This window comes from Pteronotus mesoamericanus, unplaced genomic scaffold (assembly GCF_021234165.1).
Source record: "Pteronotus mesoamericanus isolate MK-2021 breed Mesoamerican mustached bat unplaced genomic scaffold, CSHL_Meso_final contig_64, whole genome shotgun sequence".
Classification (NCBI taxonomy): Eukaryota; Metazoa; Chordata; class Mammalia; order Chiroptera; family Mormoopidae; genus Pteronotus; species Pteronotus mesoamericanus.
In genome coordinates, this window is record NW_026555224.1 from 2,457,742 (window position 1) to 2,477,796 (window position 20,055).

Below are 20,055 nucleotides of genomic sequence, written 5' to 3' on the forward strand. Positions count from 1 at the left end.
GCACCCCAGCCCAGGGTTCCACTGCCAGGAAGAGAAATCCCCATAATTTCTGGCTGTGAGAATCAGTGGGGATTGTGGCTGAGTGAGACAGAAGGTTTCTGGAGCCTCAGGCATTCCTCTTGCCCGTGTATGGACTTACTCAGACTCACTCATTCTGAGATCCAGTGATGCAGCAGCAGATAGAAAGGAACCAGAGACATACAGGGAGGAAATGAATTGTCTGAAATGCTGACAGAGACCACTGTTCCTTTACTGAACCCTCCCCCGTGGGTACAGGAAGGTGAAGTATCTGAGTATCCATCAACCTGGCTCACTGTTCTACGTGCCCTGGTGATTCCCTGAGACCTCTCCCCACCCAATTTGCAGGCCTGTCCAAGCTGCTTTCAGTAGCTTTTCCATACAAACGGCCTGTATTGGCTTATGTTGCAAACTTTCCTAAAATCTGAGACTTACAAATCCCAAACCAGCAGCATCTGAGCTAAGGGTGCCCCATACTTCTTGCTAAGTGACCTCAGACCTGGCACTGGTAGCAGCCAGCCTTGGTTTGCAGCTTGGCCTCTCCTGGGTACCTCCAAGCCCAGCACAAGTAGCAGCCATCTGCAAATTGCTTTATAGCTCATACTGGGTCACCCGGGCAGGGCACTGGCAGTGGCTGACCTTGGCCTGCACCTCCAGGAGGCCCCAGAACCAAGACACCCAGTGGGTATCTTCAGACCATGCCAGAGCACTGCACCACCCAACCACCTTCATAAGCAACACACTCAAGGAGCAAACTCATCAGACAACAGAACTCACTGAAGCAAGTCTTGCTTTGCGGGGGTTGGCCCCTGTACAGCTGATCCTTCTCTGTGGTTGTGGCTGGCCCTCGCAGATGATCAGTCTGGGGGTCAATCCCTCCCACTGATGTGCCAACAGCAATGAAACCTCAATTACAACAGAGGGGTGCACACAGCCCATATGGGAGGAACAGCTGGAGCATCCAGTTCAAGTGAATGGGGAGGCTGTGCCACTGGGTCCTACAGGACACCTACTAAAAAGGCCATCCTACCAAGTCTGGGAGACATAGCAGATCTACCTAATGCATAGAAACAAACACAGAAAGGTAGCCAAAATGGGAAGGCAAATGACTATATGAAATGGAGGCATGCAAACTAATAACAATGATTACAAGAATGTTCAAGGAACTTAGTAATGAACATACTTAAGACCTTAGTAAAGGTCTTAAATGGCAAATGACTAAATGAAATGGAGGCATGCAAACTAATAACAATGATTACAAGGATGTTCAAGGAACTTAGTAATGAACATCCTTAAGAAGTAATGAACATCCTTAAGACCTTAGTAAAGATCTTAAATGGCAAATGACTAAATGAAATGGAGGCATGCAAACTAATTAACAATGATTACAAGGATGTTCAAGGAACTTAGTAATGAACATCCTTAAGACCTTAGTAAAGGTCTTAAATGGCATAAAAGATGACAAAAAAGGACAGTCAGAAATGAAGAATACAATAAATGAAACAAAGAATACACTAGAAGGAATCAATAGCAGATTAGATGAGGCAGAGAATCAAATCAGTGATTTCAAAGACAAGGTAGAAGAAAACACCCAATTAGAGCAGCAAAAAGGAAAAACAATGATAGTTTAAGGGACCTCTGGGACAATGTTAAGCATAACAACATCCACATCACAGGAGTAGCAGGAGAAGGGACTGAAAAACTATTTGAAGAAAGACACAGAGTTCAGGAAGCGCAGAGAGTCCAAAACAAGGTAAACCGAAAGAGGCCCGCACTAAGACACATCATAATTAAAAGGCAAAAGGCAAAAGTTAAAAGACAAAGAGTGAGAATCTTACAAGCAGCAAGAAAAAGCAGTTTAGTTACCTACAAGGGAGCTCCCATAACACTGTTAGCTGATTTCTCAACAGAAACTTTGCAGTCCAGAATGGATTGGCACAAAATATTCAAGGTGATATAAAGCAAGGACCTACAGTCAAAATTACTCTACCCCACAAAGCTATTATATAGACTCAAAGGACAGATAAAGAGCTTCCCAGACAAGAAAAAGCTAAAGGAGTTCATTCACCAAATCAGTATTACAAGAAATGTTAAATGGTCTTCTTTAAGTGGGGCGGGGTGGGGGGAGATAAAAAAATGTGAGTAATAAGATGGCATAAATACATTATCCATCAACAATTACTTTAAATGCAAATGGATTAAATGTTCCAGCGGAAAGATATAGGGTGGCTGAATGAATAAGAAAAGAGACCCTTACATATACTGTCTACAGGAGACCCACTTCAGTTCAAAAGACACACACAGACTGATTGTAATAGGGGTGGAAAAGGTATTTCATGAGAATGGAAACAAACAAAAAAAGCAGGGATTGCAATATCAGACGAAATAGACTTCAAAACACAGGACATAACAGAGGACAAAGACAGACCCAGGATTTCCACTTCTGGGTATTTATTTGAAAGAATCCTAAACACTAAATTGAAAAGACATTTGCATCCATATGTTCATTGCAGCATTTAGTCAAAATATGGAAACAACTTAAGTGCCTATCAATAGATGAATGGATAAAGAAGTGGTACATATATACAATGAAATATGACTCCACCATAAAAAAAGAATGAAGTCTTATCATTTGCTAACATGGATGGACCTAGAGGGTATTGTGCCAAGTGACGTAAGTCAGAGAAAGACATATGCCAGATGATTTCACTTATACGTGGAATCTAAAACAAAACAAAAAACCAATCAAGTAGAATGGAAATAGATACATATAACATTTTGATGGTTGCTAGATGTGAGGGGATTTAGGAGTGGGTGAAAAGGGGGAAGGAATCAGGAAGTACATGTTGATAGTTACAAAATAGTCTTGGGATATAAGGTATAGCATTGGGAATAGAGTCAATACTGTAGGAAGTTATGTAGGAAGTGGAGTGATCACTTCATAAGTTAAATAAGTGTCTAATCACTCTGGGCTGTACAGCTGAAATTAATATAATCTTGTTCATCAACTATAACTGAAAAATTAAAAAAAAATTTAAATTGTGTTGTGCCAATGCTTCTACAAAAAATGTTTTCTTTTGAATCCTAAATTCATGTCCACACTTTTTCAGTATCTTTTACTACTAAGAAGGGAAAACTAAATAGAAAAATATTTATACTTGGCCAAGCCAACTTCATACCAATTACCAATAGCCACATTTCCAAGTAAAAAAGCAAGATTCATGCTGGTGTTGACTTTACTATGAAATCAGTTCACCCTCTGCTAGCTTTTTCTTTTCTAAGAGCATAAAGAAATTAGCAGTAACTATTTTTAAGTCATTTTAACATGATCTTTATATTACAGATTTACAACAAAGAGAAGGAAGCCTTGATAAGCTGTTTAAGATGACATTACTGTTTCACACAAAATCTATTTCCCTAACTCTATCTCTTTTCCACAAGTGTGATGAACTGTTATTCACATACAGCAGCCCCACAGTACCCTTTATCAAGGATTGAAGTGGCTTAGGTTAAATTCTCCTTTCATCACTACTTGCAATTCTTAAAATTCAATGAAAAGAAAAAGTAGGGTACACTATATACATATCTATTTATTTGAGGCTTTTGTGGTTAAAATGAGACCCACTGAAGCCAGATTGGGTGAATGGCAGATGTATAAAAGGATTGAGGAAAGAGCATATTCCGAATCAGGGCTTTCGTTCCATATAGGTTTTTTTTTTTTTTTTTTTTTTACAATAACAGCATTGTTGAAGGAGTTAAGAGACAGGAAAGTGTACAGACAGATGGGGACACCTGCACATATCAGGATGAATAAATCATTAACTAGCTAGGATTTCTCTGAAATCCTGGCTTAACCACTTTAGAGGGGACTTCGCTCTCTTCATTAGGCATACAGAAACTAGCAAAGGAATTCTTAGGCCTAATTGCAAGGCTTGCCCATTCCATTGGCACACTGAAGCAGCTAGGTATTGTGAGAATACAATTTTTCTAATTTACAGTAGAACGAAAATTATTTTGTCCTTAGCAAGGTGACATACCAGTGGTTTCCAGGATGTTTGCAAAATGTAACTTCAAAGCTAAAAAAATTTTTTTTAAAATCAATTCAAACATTGTAACGTGCAAGGCATTGTTTGGCTTCTGGAATTAGATCAGACACATTCCTTTTGATGAGCTCACACTTAGTCCAATGAGAGAGATGACCAGGCAGAACCCACAGAGAACTTGGGAGTATCACTATAGCATCCTCAGTGAGGGTATTGCATATGGGCATGGGTAGGCAGGCCTTGTAAAGGAGTAATCAAAAAAAAAAAGGAAGGCCGACTCTTGAACAATGAAACTGTGGAAACTGTGAAGCAGGTGAAGGATGAAGGGAATTCCAGTCAGATGAAACAGCCAAGAGCAAAAGATACGGAGATATAACATGGCTTTTTTGGGGACCAGCAAAAATAGGTGGGCCTTACACATTGTCCAATCCCTCCCATGGTAGGAATGAGGAGGACTTGTTAGTCTTGAGTATCCAAAGATGGACTGAACCTTCATAGGTAGTTTCCTGCTCAAAGTAGCATTAGACATCATGAACCACTACAATTTCTAAGGACCAAGTAAGTACAAGCACCTAGCACAGTTGTCTGGCAAAGTTACTTCTTAAATTTCAAGTGCGCTCAGCACCCTTAACTAATTAGAGTATTAAATTGTTTAGGTACAGCAAGATGGATAAAGGGAAGCAGGTTTGGGGGAGTAATGTGATTGAAATGATGGTGTGCAAGCAAACATAAAAAGATAGAAGAGTAACTAAAGGCTGAATTGACACCTCAGGCCTTAACAAAGCTGTGAGGATGGAGTGGAAACATGAGGTTATAGATGAAATGTTGAGTTTAAATTCAGCAGGTAAATGATCACAGGCAATAACTCACCCCAGGAAACTGTCATTGGAGTGGACTGCAGTTAAAGTGGTCAGGAGAGCTTAAAAATTAGAAGACAATGAGCCTAAATAATGAAACTTACCCCACACGATGGAACTGAGTGTCAAAATTCTCAGTGTGGGAGATATAATCTGGGTTTGGGTCTAGATTACTAAGAATTAAGAGTCTGGCTGCCTGCCGGAACTAAAGCAGAAATGCTGTTTTGTGTGGGGGGCAGAAAGGCTGGGGGTGGGCAGCAGAGACATCCCATCCCTAGTGACAGCTGTCTGGGGGTAAACAAATGTGATCTGAGAAATCCTAACAAAAGTAGAGCTCTTTAAAGAAAGTGGGTTTCATTGAAAGGCAGCATTTCCTAAACTCAGTCCTGAACAGCTTTCATGATGTTAACAGAATTTGTTTTGCCTATAATTTTTCTTTAGATTACCTAATAATTTTAAATATTAAATGCTGCATTAAAAAACATACTTAAGAAAATGTTTGCATACCACCAGAAATTGGGTACCAACACCTGTATACAGCACTGTAGTCATGCACACTCTGGAGACCCTGAATCAAGGCAAGGAGACAAGTTAATAAGCCAACTGCTTTCCCCTCCCACCACCAGGCTAGAATCGGTCTCTTTATTGTCCTTTTTTTCCTCCCTTGTTTTATTTGATTCTAAAGGAGAGAGGGAGAGACACATCAACTAGTTACCTCTAGCGCACGTACCGGACTGGAGACCAAACCTGCAACGCAGGCCATATGCCCTTGACCAGATGTCAAACTGGCAACGTTTCAGTTTGTGGAATGGCACTCAACTGAACCACACTGGCCAGGGGCCAGCCAGTCTTCTTCATCCCTCTTTATACATCCATGTTTCCAAAGTGGGCTACCTCCCAAATCTGAATAGCATTTCATTACCTACTCTATATATACTTCCTGAACCACAGCCATTAAGGAAATTCATCAGTTGTACCTAGTGCTTCTGCACCTACTACTGCTTGCTTTTGTCAACTGGGCATAGATAGATGCTCACTGGTCTGTCCTCTTTAGCTAACATCTTATCAAGGAACTTAATACTCATTCATCCAAGTTTGAAGAAAAACACATGACCATAAACAGGTAATTCCTCCTCTCTAAAATTCAAGTTCGAATTCTGACTATTCAAGACCCTTCTAGATTTATTCAACCAAATCTCCAATTAATCCTAGTTCATTATTTCTGGCCATCTACTACCAGTCTCAATAGACAATACCTTTTATGCTTACTTTAGAATTCTGTATATTCAGTCCACCTTATAGTAAAGCTCAAAGGCTATTTTAAGTGGGAAAATGGAAAGACAAAGAGACATGACACTACTTTCTTCAAATAATATTCCACATTTGAAAAGTTTACTGAAAACTTTTATTGTAATCAAAAAGTGACATAACGGGGTTTTAATGAATTCAGCAAATCATTCTGCTGATATTTTAGAACTGATATCAGCTTTTGCCAGGCAATTAAAAAATTCAAATGTGAAAATTTCACAGTACAGTAAACTCCACCCCAACTAATTAATGGTGGTTAAAAATAATAAATCCTAGCAAAACCTCTCATGTTACATGGTCACAACTCACAATTCTGTACAAAAGTTCGTGTTATAAAGCTCTGATGTAAAAATCAAATAATCAAGCAGCAATATTTTAAGTGCAGCACAGGGTCTTCCATATCATTATTTACAAGGCTTGAATCTCTTTACATTATAACAAAATTTAATACAGATGACTTAGTAATTAAGTCAATTTTTAAAATCTGTCCTACACAGGGACAGATTTCACTTTTTGGTCATCTTTCTCCTTCTCCTTCTCCTTCTCTTTATCCTTGCTCTTCTTTGATTTCTTTTTCTTGTGTTTGTGTTTCTGGCTTTTTTCCAATTCTGCTTCAGGACCTGCATGTTTCTTATGCTTCTTATGTTTTTTGTGTTTCTTGTGCTTTTTCTTTTCCTTCTTCTTCTTCTTCTTCTTGCTGTCCTGACTTTCTGCAGAACTGGCACTGCTACTGTGGCTTCGAGTTTGGCTTCCAGAAGGGCTGTGACTTCTACTTGGGCTAACACTAGGACTGCTCTGACTCTGGCTCCTGTTGAAGCCTATCTGGCTGGCTGGTGCTGTGTCTGGACTCTCTTTTACTTTCTCCATGACTTTATCTTTCAGTTCCTTAGAAACTTTTCCTGAAGTTTCTTCCTCTTTCACTGATGCATTGCTTTCACTGTCACTTTCATTATAGTCTGGTTCAAAAGCAGCTTCATCAGTTTCTCTAGTTAAGTCAGAGGAAAGGCGAGAGGAGTGACTTAACTGGGTTTTAGGCTTAGTAGCATTCTTGTCAATCTGCCCAGTAACCTGCTCTTTTTCAATCTGTGGGTCTGGTGGGTTAAGTATATAAAGTAATTTATTGCCACTTGACTCTTTATTGTTCCTCGTTTCTAACACATGCTTCTCACGATCCTTGCAAGGATTTTTATCTACAGATTTTGTCTCTTCGCTTAGGCGTTTAGTATCATAAGGGGGTTTATGGTCATGAGGTTTTTTGTCTTTTGAGGGACTAGAATTACTTTTTTTGGAATCTCCTGTTCCTTTTTTAGGCAAATCTCTCTCCTCCCTTGGCTTAGTTTTCTGTCCAGATGCAGAATCTTTACTCCGAGAAGGAGAGTCTTTTCTTCTTGTTAATTCATTCCTTTCATCTCTACGTTTGGAACTTGAATGTTCTCTGTTGTCATAGTCCGTTTTTTTGTCTCTATTAGGAGTGAAGTCTTTATTTGAGGAACCTCGAGTGGAATCATGCTTATCTGAAGTTCTAGTCTCTTTGGAAGATTGAGACAAACTTTTAAAATTTCCTTGTTCATTCAGACGGTCCAAATTACTATCTTTCTCTGGCTGAGTACTGCTCTTTCTCTTTTCAGGGTTTTCCTTTTCTAATACTGAATGATCTCTATCTTTGGTTTTCCCTTTTTCACTAGATGCAGTGTTTTTTGAACTTTTGAGCTCATGCTGTATAATTTCATGGCTCACTTCCTTGGTGACTTTCTGAAGTTTCTCTGATGGCTCACTTTCTTTTTCAGTATATTTGACTGTATTTGATGGTTTAGTGCTAACATTTTTTATAACACTGGCAGGTTTTCCTACTGTCGATATAGGCTGTGTGGCTTTAACATCTTCTTCTTCAGATTCAAAGTCATCTTTATCCCATTTGGACTGAGGAACCTGAATCATAATAATGACATCTTCAGCAGGAGCAGTATTGTCATTATTATATTCTTCCATAGTTTTGATGACAGTTCGCTTTGTATCTGTTTTTTCTTCAGATTTTCTCACAGGACTGCCTCCAGTTGAACTCGTACTAAAAAGAAATTAAAATATTAATAAAGAACTTATTATTGAACACTAACATAAGAAAGCTAACTTATACATGATATTTAACTTTCAAATGCAATTATTTTGCTCTAATAGAGATATAAATGATTTAAATATATAGTTGCATTAAAACAATGTGACTCACCCTCAAACTTTACTTACCACCTTAACAATTCCTTTCTTAAGACAAAAGTGAACAGCCTAGCCCCCAGTATCAATACACACGTTATTTAACATATTCTACTTTAATAAAAAGTACCAGCATGGATAAAATTAAAGAAAACTCTCTCCCCGAAACAACCACCTACACCCTCCCCACCACCCATGTCAGATACCTGGTATAGTCCACAAGAGTGGAGCTGGATCCTTCTGTTCCAGTTACTTTTCGTCTAACCTTCCCTTTGACTTTTTCTTGTTTGATTTTGCTAGATGTTGACTCCAATTTTTCAGAAGGTTCTTTTGTATTAGATACACTTTCTGTACTTCCAATTTTTTTACCAGTTTCTCTGTTGAGCTTGATTTTTTTGGCTGGGGCTGTTGATGATGAACCTTTGTCTTTCTCCGGGGTCCTGTCCAACTTTTCAATATCAGGTTCCATTTTGCGTTTTGGCGATGGTTTCACTATTTCAGTTACTTCTAGTTTAGAGATTTTCATTGATGATGACTCAAAATCTTTATCTATACCTTTTTCTTCTGTTTTTCTTTTTCTTTTTTCTCCCTTGCTGTCAAGCAGCTTACTTTTCTCATTAGGCTTCTTAGCCTTGTCTTCCTTACTAGTTAGCTTTTCTGATTTGACATCTTTGGGATAGTCCTTCTTCACTTTTTCCTCTTTGATGGGTTTTGTTTCTTGGTGCTCTTTGGCTGACTTAGAGTGAGCTTTTCTGGGGGTACCAATGGTTTTTTCTTCTTTCTGAGAGGAAGATGATGACTTAGCACTGTCGGCCTTTGGAGTCTCCTCTTTGGCTTTTTTAAGTGGAGGTTCAGATCGAGGAGACTTTTCACGCTCCCCTTCCAGTTTTTCTTGTGGTCCCCTCGCAGGTCTTAAAACAGTTTCTTTTTTGGACGGAGCAGATCCATCATTTTTTCGTTTGGCCTTGTCACCTTTTGCTTTCGGTTTATCTTTTTCTCTTTTGTCTTTTTCAGACACTGATTTGAAAGTGATAGATTCTGCATCCATTGGTTCATCTCTAACTGGTGTAGCATCATCTCTGCTTGGGAGAACAAATAATGAGTCTGTTTTATTTTCTTCACCACTTGTAGGTTCTCTTGATTTCCTAGAAGTTTCTAACAACTCTGGGTTTAGAAAGCCTTCACTCTCTTCCCCCTTTCTTCTCCTCCTGTGTTTCTTATGTTTACTTCCTTTAGCATCTCCTGGAGCATTGTCACCGTCCTTCTCTTTTGACTTTGTACTGTCCTTTTGATTGTGACTGTCTCTTGTTGAAAGCTTTTCTGGATAGCTGCTACCTATGGTCCGACTTCTGTGACTTTGTCCACCAGAATAATCTTCTCTGCGGCCTCTTGTAAAAGGAGAATTCCTGATGTTAAGTTGTAAAAATCTTTCTGGAGAAAAGTTCTCTCTATTTGCTGATGGTCGAGGCTGTGTTCCAGCAGCATAGCCTTTGTAATATTTTTCATACCACTCTCTGTATTTTCTCTCCCATTCTCGGTAACGTTCTTTTTCAAATGGGTCTCTAAAGTCAACACTCCTTCCATAATAAGCTTTCATGTCATAAGGTGGTGGAACTTCTCTGTATCTATTAAAATATTCACGTTCTGTTTCTCCTTGAGGTACAGTACGTTTATTGGGAGACTGTCCCCTAAATGCTTGAGGAGATCTTGATCGTGAATGGTATCGCCTATATGGGGGTGACCTCGACCTAGATCGATGATATCCATGAGATCTAGACCGTGAACGGTAATTTCGACTCTTGCCTCTGCCTCTTCTGGGGTATGGAGGTGATCGTGAATAGGAACGAGAGTGTGAGCGGCTAAATGATCGAGAATAAGAACGTGATCGCGTTGAACCGGATCTTGATTTAGAGTAAGTATAAGAACTTCTTGAATATGAGGAACCACTATAGGGAGATTTAGACCTAAAAACAAAAACAAAACAACAGTTGATAGTTGAGAGATATATACAAAATAAAATATAGACCTCAAATTCTAGCATGCTTCTCCTCACGGTTCCATCTTTCTTTATACTAAGTTTTATCTTGGATGATTAAAGAGGCACAGGTGCCTCTATTGGAATGGAATAAAGTATACAAGGTCAGATCACTCACTTATTACAAAATGAAAGAGAAATCTTAACAATTAGAGTGAGGTGCATTAATGTACCATGAGTTATATGAGCTAATTAACTTAACATTAAAAAAAAAAGCCAATTAAATTTAAATTTTACTTCCTATCTGCTTATTTAAGTGAGTAATTTTCTTGTCCTATCTTGGCCAATAGTCTAGCTTTAAAAGAAACCACATTTCAACTGTAAGCTTAAAATATAAGAACTTTAAACAAACTTCCAGGGAATTTTTATAATTCAGTTTTTCTACCAATAAAGCAACTTTTATTCTACCACACATCATAATTACACAGGTTAATGTTCCAGCAAGAAGCTGTAGCCTTAAGTAACAGGATCCTCAGAAATGTGCTTTGGCTATTCCCCTATTTCTTTCCTTCCACAAACATTTCCCAATTATTTCACACTACAAATAACTTCGAGGGACAAGGGCACTTTAATCCCCATAACTGCTAGTTCTACACAATAGAATTGACACTGAGACATTATTTCAATAAAAGGATATTGGGAAATAAGCTGCAGCTCTCCATCTCTATATATCTAGACCGAATCAGAAAAATTCCGTAAGTGCAGTGTTATTTATATCCATAGCTAATCCCTGGATATGCAAAGTCCCATTTGTAATTCTGTTGTGAAGGCTTGCAAAACACTAACCTGGAAAATGAGCGCCTACGCTCCTTTTGAATCTTTTTGTATTCCATCAATTCCTTAGCAAAATCATTTGTAAACTCATCTAGCTTGGACTTTTTCTTTTCCCTAGTAAAATAAAGTTAAAGAGTGAAAGTTAACAAAAACCATTTAAGAAAACTAACAAGACAAATGTAATTAGACCATGAACGAAATGAATGAAATTGCCATTAGTTTTCCACTTAAAACTACAGGTAACTAGGAATCCCTGAGGAAGTTGCTTGTATGGCTTTGGTTCAATTTCTAGGTGATTTTTCTTATACTAACTGGAAACACTGGAAAATGTTTCCAAAGATACCTACATCAGAAAATGAAAATGTATAATAACTTCAAATGAAAACACTTACTCTTCTTTTAGCCGTCGTTGCTCTCTATAGAATTCTTCCCTGGACAGAGGTGGTGCTTGTGTTGTTGGGATGGTATTTGAATGAGCGGTCTGCACTCCTGATGATACCCAAGGTGTTGATAAATTGGCTGGTGCTGGAGGGAACCCTGGGGGAGGAACACTATATCCAGCAGGTGGTGGCTGGCCAGGAGGAAACTGAGGAGAAAACTGTGGTGGAGGAACACCTGGAGGGAGAGGGAGTGTATGTGGAGGAGGTGGGTACAAAGGAGGGGGTGGGACAGGCACAAAAACTGGAGTTGTTGGTAGTGACGGGCCTTGAGTTCTCTGTGATCTTTCGCTGTGGTGTCGTCCACGGTTTATACTTCTGGAGAAATAAATTCCAAGATATTATTCCTTCAAACCAAAATCATCTGAGACAAGTAAGCCTGTCTTTTCTATCCATACTTTTGAACTTACAAACAATGGAACAGAATAAGAACAAATAAGTATAAGAACACTGATATTATTTATATGTACCATCATTTATTTGTAAAATAATTATAAAGGCCATCTAGAGACTGAGATGATATGATACAAGTTTACAGGGCCTTTTCTACTTGGCAAGGCTATATTTAAAAGTTATTTTTTGTGAAGTTCAGATTTATTATCACTCCATAATAATCTCACTACTTCCTAACCTGTCCTTAAAAGGAACTAGCTGACAGCTTACTGTCTCTGTAAGCTAGTTCTCCCCAAAATGCCTTCCAAGACCAAAAGTTTAAAAGGAGAAAAAACTTCCTGTAATCTTTTTGAGAGAAGAAATGGATAAAGACCCTTCAAAGTAGAATAAATAATGAGTTTTAACATTTTTAATTTCACTGTTTTCTTTCAAAAAGGGTTAGGTAAAAATAACCCTTTTTGAAAGGGTTGGCCAAAGTTTCTGATTTACCTCATCAAAGACACAGTGGCTTCTTTGAAAGAGTGTGCTTTTTTCTATTAAACAAGATTCTTAAAATTATAGGTAACTGGTACACAGCAGCGGCAGGAAGGGTGTTTCGATTTTAAGCCTGTTCTCAGAGTCTGATTTAGTAAACATCACCTTACCATAACGTACTCTATAATGAAGTCTTAGTTAACTTTCAGAAGCTTAGCAATTCTCAATGGTACACTAGAAAATACCTGAACTAACCCTGTTATAAAATTAATTTGGAGGACTCTCTATCCTGGGGAGGAGTATGACCTAGAGATTAAGACTTATGGCTTTTTAGATTAACACTGCTTCTACCGGTGGAGCCCCTAAAATCTCCTTGCCTCTTCTTATAGAAAAGAATGAAGAATGGAGATGACTGGGAAAATTGAATCTGGATGGAAGAGAAATAAATGCATTCTTTCTTCCCAATTGGGAGCTGAGCTGGTTAACTTAAATATTATCTGGGCCTTAGTGACTTCCCCTGCCCTCAAAAGAGTAAATGTAAGTCTATATTCTGCTGTGCGCTGACAGGGAGAAAGTAGTCGTTGGAAAGGAGGCTTAAAAACCATCATTAAAATAATAAGTGTAATCTGTTTCTTTCTAGGCCTCTTAAGGGCAACTACTGAAGACTTAAGTGAAATACAAAGGGAGATCACCCAAAACTGGAATTCAGTTATAAAAAATCGTGTATTTATTCTTAGATGATTAATACTTCAGTAATCTTCAAAATACTCTATCATTTTTTCCACTGCTCAAAACAGGTTTTGAACTCATCAATTCTGATGTCTTTTAGTGCTTCTGCCATGTTTTGTTTCATCTCTTTCACATCAACTAAACATTTGCCTATGGGGACTTTTTCTTCTGGGGAAACAAAAAAGTTGCTTGCGGTGAGATCAGGTGAATAGGAAGGGGGAGGAGGCATGGCGGTCATGTCGTGTTTGGTCAAAAATTACTGAACACTCAGTGTGTTGTGGGCAAGCATACACTCATATATCATCCATCTCAAAATGGGCAAATGCAAGCAAAAAGTCTTCAAAAAAGAAAAATTCACTGAACCTGAATGCAGTCTTTTCCAACACCACGAGCTGATATACTGATACAGATGGGTTCCTGGAACACTCACCTGGTAGAGGAAGCCTGTACTATAAGGGGCTTGCCCTCCAAAAGATAATTCCAGTATTTTTTTGCCTCCCCTTCCCCCGTAAGTGTTACCATTGCTGTGTTTTAATTTCTGCATGTTATATTTTTCATTGTGTCATTAATGTTTTTCAAGATTTTTAGCAAGCTTACCTGTAGCAGCTCCTCTCTCCCCTTCTAATTTGCTGTGGTGGAGAAACCAGATATCCAAGCTTGTTGGAACTGTGTGGAAAGAAAGATAAAATAGGCTTGATTATAACACATTACTTTTTAGTGTGTATATACTTATTTTAACTACCATGAAAACTTTTTTCTTACTCCCTGATCCCAACTCTTAGAATGGTTCCAGCTATGAGCAAACATTACAATTATTTAAAATTAACTGATTTTTCTGATTAACATATTGTAACAATAATCACACATCAATATAGAATATTTTCTGCAATATTATATTTTAATTAGCATTCTGTAAGTTATACTGTGAACTTATTGTTATAGAAAACGAAGAAAGCCCTTTGTCTGTTAGGCAACTGTGTAGGCATTTTCCATGTTAAGTGGTCAGTATCAGTCTAATTCTATAGATGAGGAAACAGGCTGAGAGGTAAAAACCAGATGCCCACTGTCACGCTGCTAATAAATGGAGGAGCTGGGATTCAACCTCAGGTCTACCTGTTTCCAAATCTCACACTCTTTCTTACTGATGCATTCTGCTAGTCTCTCATTTAACAAACATTTTCTCTTAGAAATTTGGTTTATCTTTCAAGCCAAAAGACCAAAGTTTTAGAATATATACACAAATATATAAACCTGTTTATATGGATTATATAAACAAATCATTGTATAAATAGGAAGATAATAAATCTACTGATTTTTAATGCCATATAATACCCTATAGGAAGATCAAAGTTCTTTGTATTTCAGGGCAGAAAACCATTATCACAGAGATTTTAATATGCAATAAAATTTCATTAACGCATACTATTCAAAACAAGAAGTTTGTGTTTGGTAGACTTTAATCTTAATATGTATTTATTTATTCAAACTTTGAACAAATTAAGAACAGGAAAAAATATAATCCATTAGTATAACGGAGTCAGTATTTAAACTATTCTTTTAAGTAATTCTTATCTATTAACCGAGATCCTGTCAAAATCACCACTTGTTAAGACATAAAAGCAAAAAGAATCTAAAAGATTTTATATTCTAGAAAAGAATTACTCATTTTTAAGAAAATTCATAGAATTTTGAATTTGTGATATTTTACATAAAAACTATGTTAACATGACACATAAAAGAATTTACAATAAAGCCATTCAGAAATACACTGCCCCTAGACTGTAGCTTTTACTGTTATTATCTAGGTCAAGGCAATCAGCTGAAGATTATTTTAAACATATACTTACTGTTCCCAACCTGGTCGACCACCACCTGGACGAGCAGTATTTATTCTTACTGGACCTTGGAAGCAAAAAAAACAAAAACAGTAAGTAAACATGAAATTGCATTTAAATAAAGTTAAAGGAAAGAAGTCCAAACCAGGATAATTTCACTCACCAGTTGTAGGAATCAGCTGTCCATGCAATAATGACTGTCCAAGCAAAGATGGAGTTCCAAGTACAGGTACCTGGTAACCCTATGGGGGAAAAAAAGAAGTTTAAAAAAATAGTTTAAAAATATATTATAAAAAAAGTGTCTCCAAATTTCAAAGCCAGTAAAACTTACCTTCTCTTCCATTAGAGCAGTAATTGCAATTGAAGAGGTTCCCTTTGAATGTTCTGATGCAAGGGCTGCAGCTGGCAATAATTTATTATCAGAATCCCTGAAAAACAATATAATTTACAATACATTAACAAGTCATCTGAAGTGAAAAATTAAAAATCACAAATTATTTATTCATCATCTGCTTTTAGATGAGTTAAATCAAAGATGATGAAAACTTTTGAGGAAAATGAGAAACTGGACTTTTGGAAAGTCCTTCATATACGAGTGAATAGTAGAAAGAAGAAACCTCCTTAAGAAGCACCATCTATGATTTGTGATAGATACGTCAGAAATCAGTTCAGTTCTATATAGCAAGGACTCATGGACAAAACCAAAGGGGAAGAGCTGAGGGAGGGGAGGTGGGAGGGGGCAAGGGAAAGAGGTGGGGGGAAGGCAGAGACAAATGTATTTAAAAAGTAAATAAATTAATAAAAAAAAAAAAAAAAAAAAGAAATCAGTTCAGTTCTAAGAATAATAAAGCCTGGAAAAAGAAGCTCAAAGTGTGGGACAAAAAAAAAATACAGAATTTAAGATGAAATTCTACTTCCAGCTCTGCCATTAAATCAAAGGAGCAATTCTCAGATAAACCAATGAATTCTGTGCCTTAGTCTCACTGTTAATCAAATAAAAGGCTAACCTATCTAGGTCAGTGGGATTTCTCAAATATACATGTAAAGATCCCAAGCCTGAAGATTTTGCTTCAGCATGTCTGGAGTTCGTCCCTGGCATCTATTTTTTAAAAACTGGTTGACTTTTTAAGAATTTATGAGCCACTGGACTACATGATCAAAGGTCCCTTTCATTCTTCAAGTGGAAAGATTTAAGTAAGTTTTCAATTCTTTTCTATGTAATTATGCTATAAAACAATGATTATTTCTGACCTCTCTACCTTTACCAATGTTCAATGCCTCCCTTCTCCACCTACTCAAAATTGCTCTTAGTTCTGCTCACAACTGTTCTTTTCCAATACCATCAGTAAGACCACAAGTAAATTCTTCCCGCTGTGAACTGCAGAGCCTTTGAACTGCAGAGCAATCAAATGTTGAATATGATTCAACATTTACGAGGGGATGTTGGCAACCTGTACAGTTTTTGAAGTTGGGATACTTAATTATTTGCCAACCAATCTCCTTCATCTGCCTTTTCCTCCAATAAGACTAAGCCATTTCTTAAAAGTCACTCATCTTACCGAGCAGAGTGGTCCACAAGGATGTATACACTGCATGTCACTAGAATAACCATAAAAGCAATATATAACCATGAAAACCACACAACTGTTCTCACTTGTTTCCTAACACTGAGAAGTCCTTAGACCTACCGGAAAGGTCCATCTGATTTTTCTGAGTGGACTGATATGGAGACTGTTGCAGTTATATCAGGTACAGGCGCTGGGGTAGAAGATGAATTTCCAGGCACAGCAGGGGCCAAGGAAGACTGATTAGAAGTTAATGAAGATATAGAGGGAGCTGGGTGAGCTGAAGAAGACGTCACTGGAATCATCAGAGGGTCCTGTTGTCTTGATATTGGAGATCTCATCAGAGGCTGTAGGTTCCGCTGTATGAGTGGTCTCGGAGGTGGTATTGGTGGTGGTGGTGGTGGGGGTAACTGTTTTCGTAGTCTTTTTGTATAACCAGTTTCATTTTTGAAGTTGTTAACAGCCTACAGACATCAAATATAAAAATGCAGAAAATGTAGTGTTTATTCAAGTACAGTTAAATCAAAAGTTTAAAATTTTTTTCATAAAATGGTTACTATAAAAGGAATAGAAAGATAGTTACCTGTCGTAAGAATTTATTGGCAATTAATGCATCAGGAGAGACATCATTTTGATGACACGTTGGACATGTATGGTCATCTGATTCCAAGAGTGCTGTTCTTATACCTATGTATCAGATTTTAAATATTAGTAAAAGTATAGTACTGTTCCATTACATTACTGTTTCCCAAGCACACATCACTAATCATTTCTATTCTTTGATTAATAAACTTAAAAGTAAAATCCCTCACCTCATAGCACTCTGCTAACTTCTACCTTAAAATAGAAATCATGAATATAACAAACATTTAAATTGAGAAAAAAAGCACTTTCCCAAGTACTTTTCTCTTTGTTGAGCTAGTAATTGGAGTATTACAGAAAAAAATAGCCTAGAAAAATAAAAACTTTACGTGGCTACAAAGGGTTTAAAAAAAAAAAAATCACCAAGAAAAGGCATTATAATATAATCTTTATTTAGTCAAAGAAATCAGAGACATCTAGAGCATGTAGAAATAACACTAAATTATAGATTCACTGGTTATATTCCAGTGTAGTAAAAAAATTCAGTAATACATGGTTAGTTAAATCCAAGACACTCTGAAAGAAGTCTTAAGTGACTTCCTCTCTTGACCAGTCTTCACTAAAGAGGCCCCTCAAAAATGTTTATATTTCAAAACTATCTTTTGAAATGAAAAAGGCCAGAATAATAAAATTTTCAGATGACACTATTTTCATTTTGGTAAGAAGGAATGAATTTGGGATTAAGTGGCAGGAAAAAAAGTGCTAACACAAGTGATCATAAAAAAAGTCATGAATAACCACATGGCAATTTTTTGGGTCTGTTTACAGAGAGCTGTTCTAAATTACACTTAGAAATTTACAATTCAACAGTCTTTTCTTATCCTTGGCAGAATGGGAGGGAATACATTCCAAGACCCTAAGTGGATACCTGAAACCTCAGATAGTGATGAACCCTATATATACTATGTTTTTTCCTATACATACATACCTTTTCACTTAAAGGAAGTACTTTCTGGCTTCTCTTTGGCATATATGAATTGCCAACATCACTACTCTCGTGCTATGAGGCCATTATTAAGTAAAATAAGGGTGAGTTGAACATGAACACTGTGACACCATGACAATAGATATGAAAACCAAAATGACTATTAAATCACTAATTGGGGTGAGTGTATGCAGGGTGGAGACACTGAACAAAGGGATGATTCACATCCCAGGTAGGGAAAAACTGCTGGTTGTGAGATTTCATCATGCTACTCAGGATGGGGCACAATTTAAAGCTTATGAATTATTTCTAGAATTTTCTATTTAATATTTTCAGACTGTGATTGATGGGGGTCAACTGAAACCACAGAAGGCAAAACCTCAGATAACAGGGGAGCTATGGTAAGATATTTTTCACAATCCAGGAAAAAGAATTAATTACCATTTAAAAGTATTTCCAGATTACCCAATGCCCAAAAGGCTTTCAAAGTTCTGGATACCTTTTGAAATGTATAGGAAACAAAAATCTTACAATTTATAAAACGTAAAGTACAGTCAGTCACCATGATGAAGGCAAAGGAAGTGGTTAAAGGGCTATTTAAAAAAAAAAAAGGCAAAAAAAATAAGTTCTATTAAATGTTTTATCGACATTTCATATTAAAATGCATGATGTTGCTAAGTGCCCTTCCAAGCAGAACAGCTGACCCTTGAATATGGGTCTGAAATACATGGGTCTGCTTATTCAAAGATTCTTTTCCCCTAATATGATTTTCTTAATAATTTTTTCTAGCTTACTTTACTGTAAGAAAACAGTACAAAATACATATAACATAAAAAATATGGGTTGATCAGCTGTTTATTTTTTGGTAAGACTTCTAGTCAATATTAGGATATTAACAGTTAAGTTTTGGGGTAGTCAAAAGTTATATTCTGATTTCTGGTCAGTCAGTGCCCCTAATCCTTGTGTTTTTCAAGGGTCACCTGAATACATATCCTAAAATATACGTCTTCAAAGGCTCAGCATGTCTTACATTCATCACAGTAGCTGTTTCCACAACAGGGAATGACAACAGCATCAGTCATAATATCTTTGCAGATGAGACATAGCAATTCATCTGGGATAGGATCCTCTTCTTCAGAAGAAGAAGATGGTTCCTCTGGTAAGAAAGGGGGTTTTTCTTTCTTCCCAATTGCATATGCTTCTCTGTAAAAGAAGGTTTTAGCATTTTAACAATGTTAAGAAGGCAAAGTATTTCAAGATATTTACATGTTCTACTATACCCTAATGGAAGCTTATCACTTAGTACAATGCCTAATGAGTTGACACAAGTGTAACACCTTCCAAAATAAAGGAGCAATTATGAACATTCTCCCTCAAAACAATGAAAAGATATAAAACAAAATCCTCAACAAGTAGAACAAAAAGAAACAAAGAAATACTATAAAATTGGCTAAAAGGACCTTAGAATCCGTAACTCTAAAAGCTGAGGGCGAGAGAGGTAAAGTGACACATTCAGTGCCACAAATAGCAGAGGCAGGACTTGAGCTTCGACATGACAATACCCTTATCACAGTTTTTTCCCTACCCTATATGATGTTCCCTGAGGAAGAAAAAAAGTTTCCCTCCATAGTCTAACAGTCCTCAATACTTGTGAAGATAGTTAAGAGTGAATGTCATAATATGGGTAACTAGAATTGGTACAATTAAGGGGAATACTATGTCACCATACACAAATGATTAACAGCCAGTGGTCTACATATAATCAGTATTTTAAAAGAGATTTATCTATTTATAGGCAATCTTCATTTAAAC

The 20,055-nt window shown here is 37.1% G+C and overlaps 1 protein-coding gene across 4 annotated transcripts in view; it reads right to left on the minus strand.

Moving 5' to 3' along the window:
* Positions 1 to 6,322: 6,322 nt before the first annotated feature.
* RBBP6 (RB binding protein 6, ubiquitin ligase) overlaps positions 6,323 to 20,055 on the minus strand; it is a 30,663-nt gene continuing 16,930 nt past the window's right edge. For 2 of the 4 annotated variants that reach the window (XM_054580888.1, XM_054580886.1), the window contains 11 exons: positions 19,274 to 19,446; positions 17,260 to 17,363; positions 16,800 to 17,140; positions 15,443 to 15,539; positions 15,275 to 15,353; positions 15,124 to 15,178; positions 13,874 to 13,942; positions 11,636 to 11,998; positions 11,256 to 11,357; positions 8,641 to 10,398; positions 6,323 to 8,291 (listed from right to left, as the gene is read on the minus strand). In XM_054580888.1, the coding sequence (XP_054436863.1) occupies positions 6,716 to 8,291; positions 8,641 to 10,398; positions 11,256 to 11,357; positions 11,636 to 11,998; positions 13,874 to 13,942; positions 15,124 to 15,178; positions 15,275 to 15,353; positions 15,443 to 15,539; positions 16,800 to 17,140; positions 17,260 to 17,363; positions 19,274 to 19,446 (4,717 nt within the window). In that variant the 3' untranslated portion in view covers positions 6,323 to 6,715. The remainder of the gene's footprint in view (positions 8,292 to 8,640; positions 10,399 to 11,255; positions 11,358 to 11,635; positions 11,999 to 13,873; positions 13,943 to 15,123; positions 15,179 to 15,274; positions 15,354 to 15,442; positions 15,540 to 16,799; positions 17,141 to 17,259; positions 17,364 to 19,273; positions 19,447 to 20,055) is intronic. The other 2 variants (XM_054580889.1, XM_054580887.1) reach the window with 1 other exon arrangement.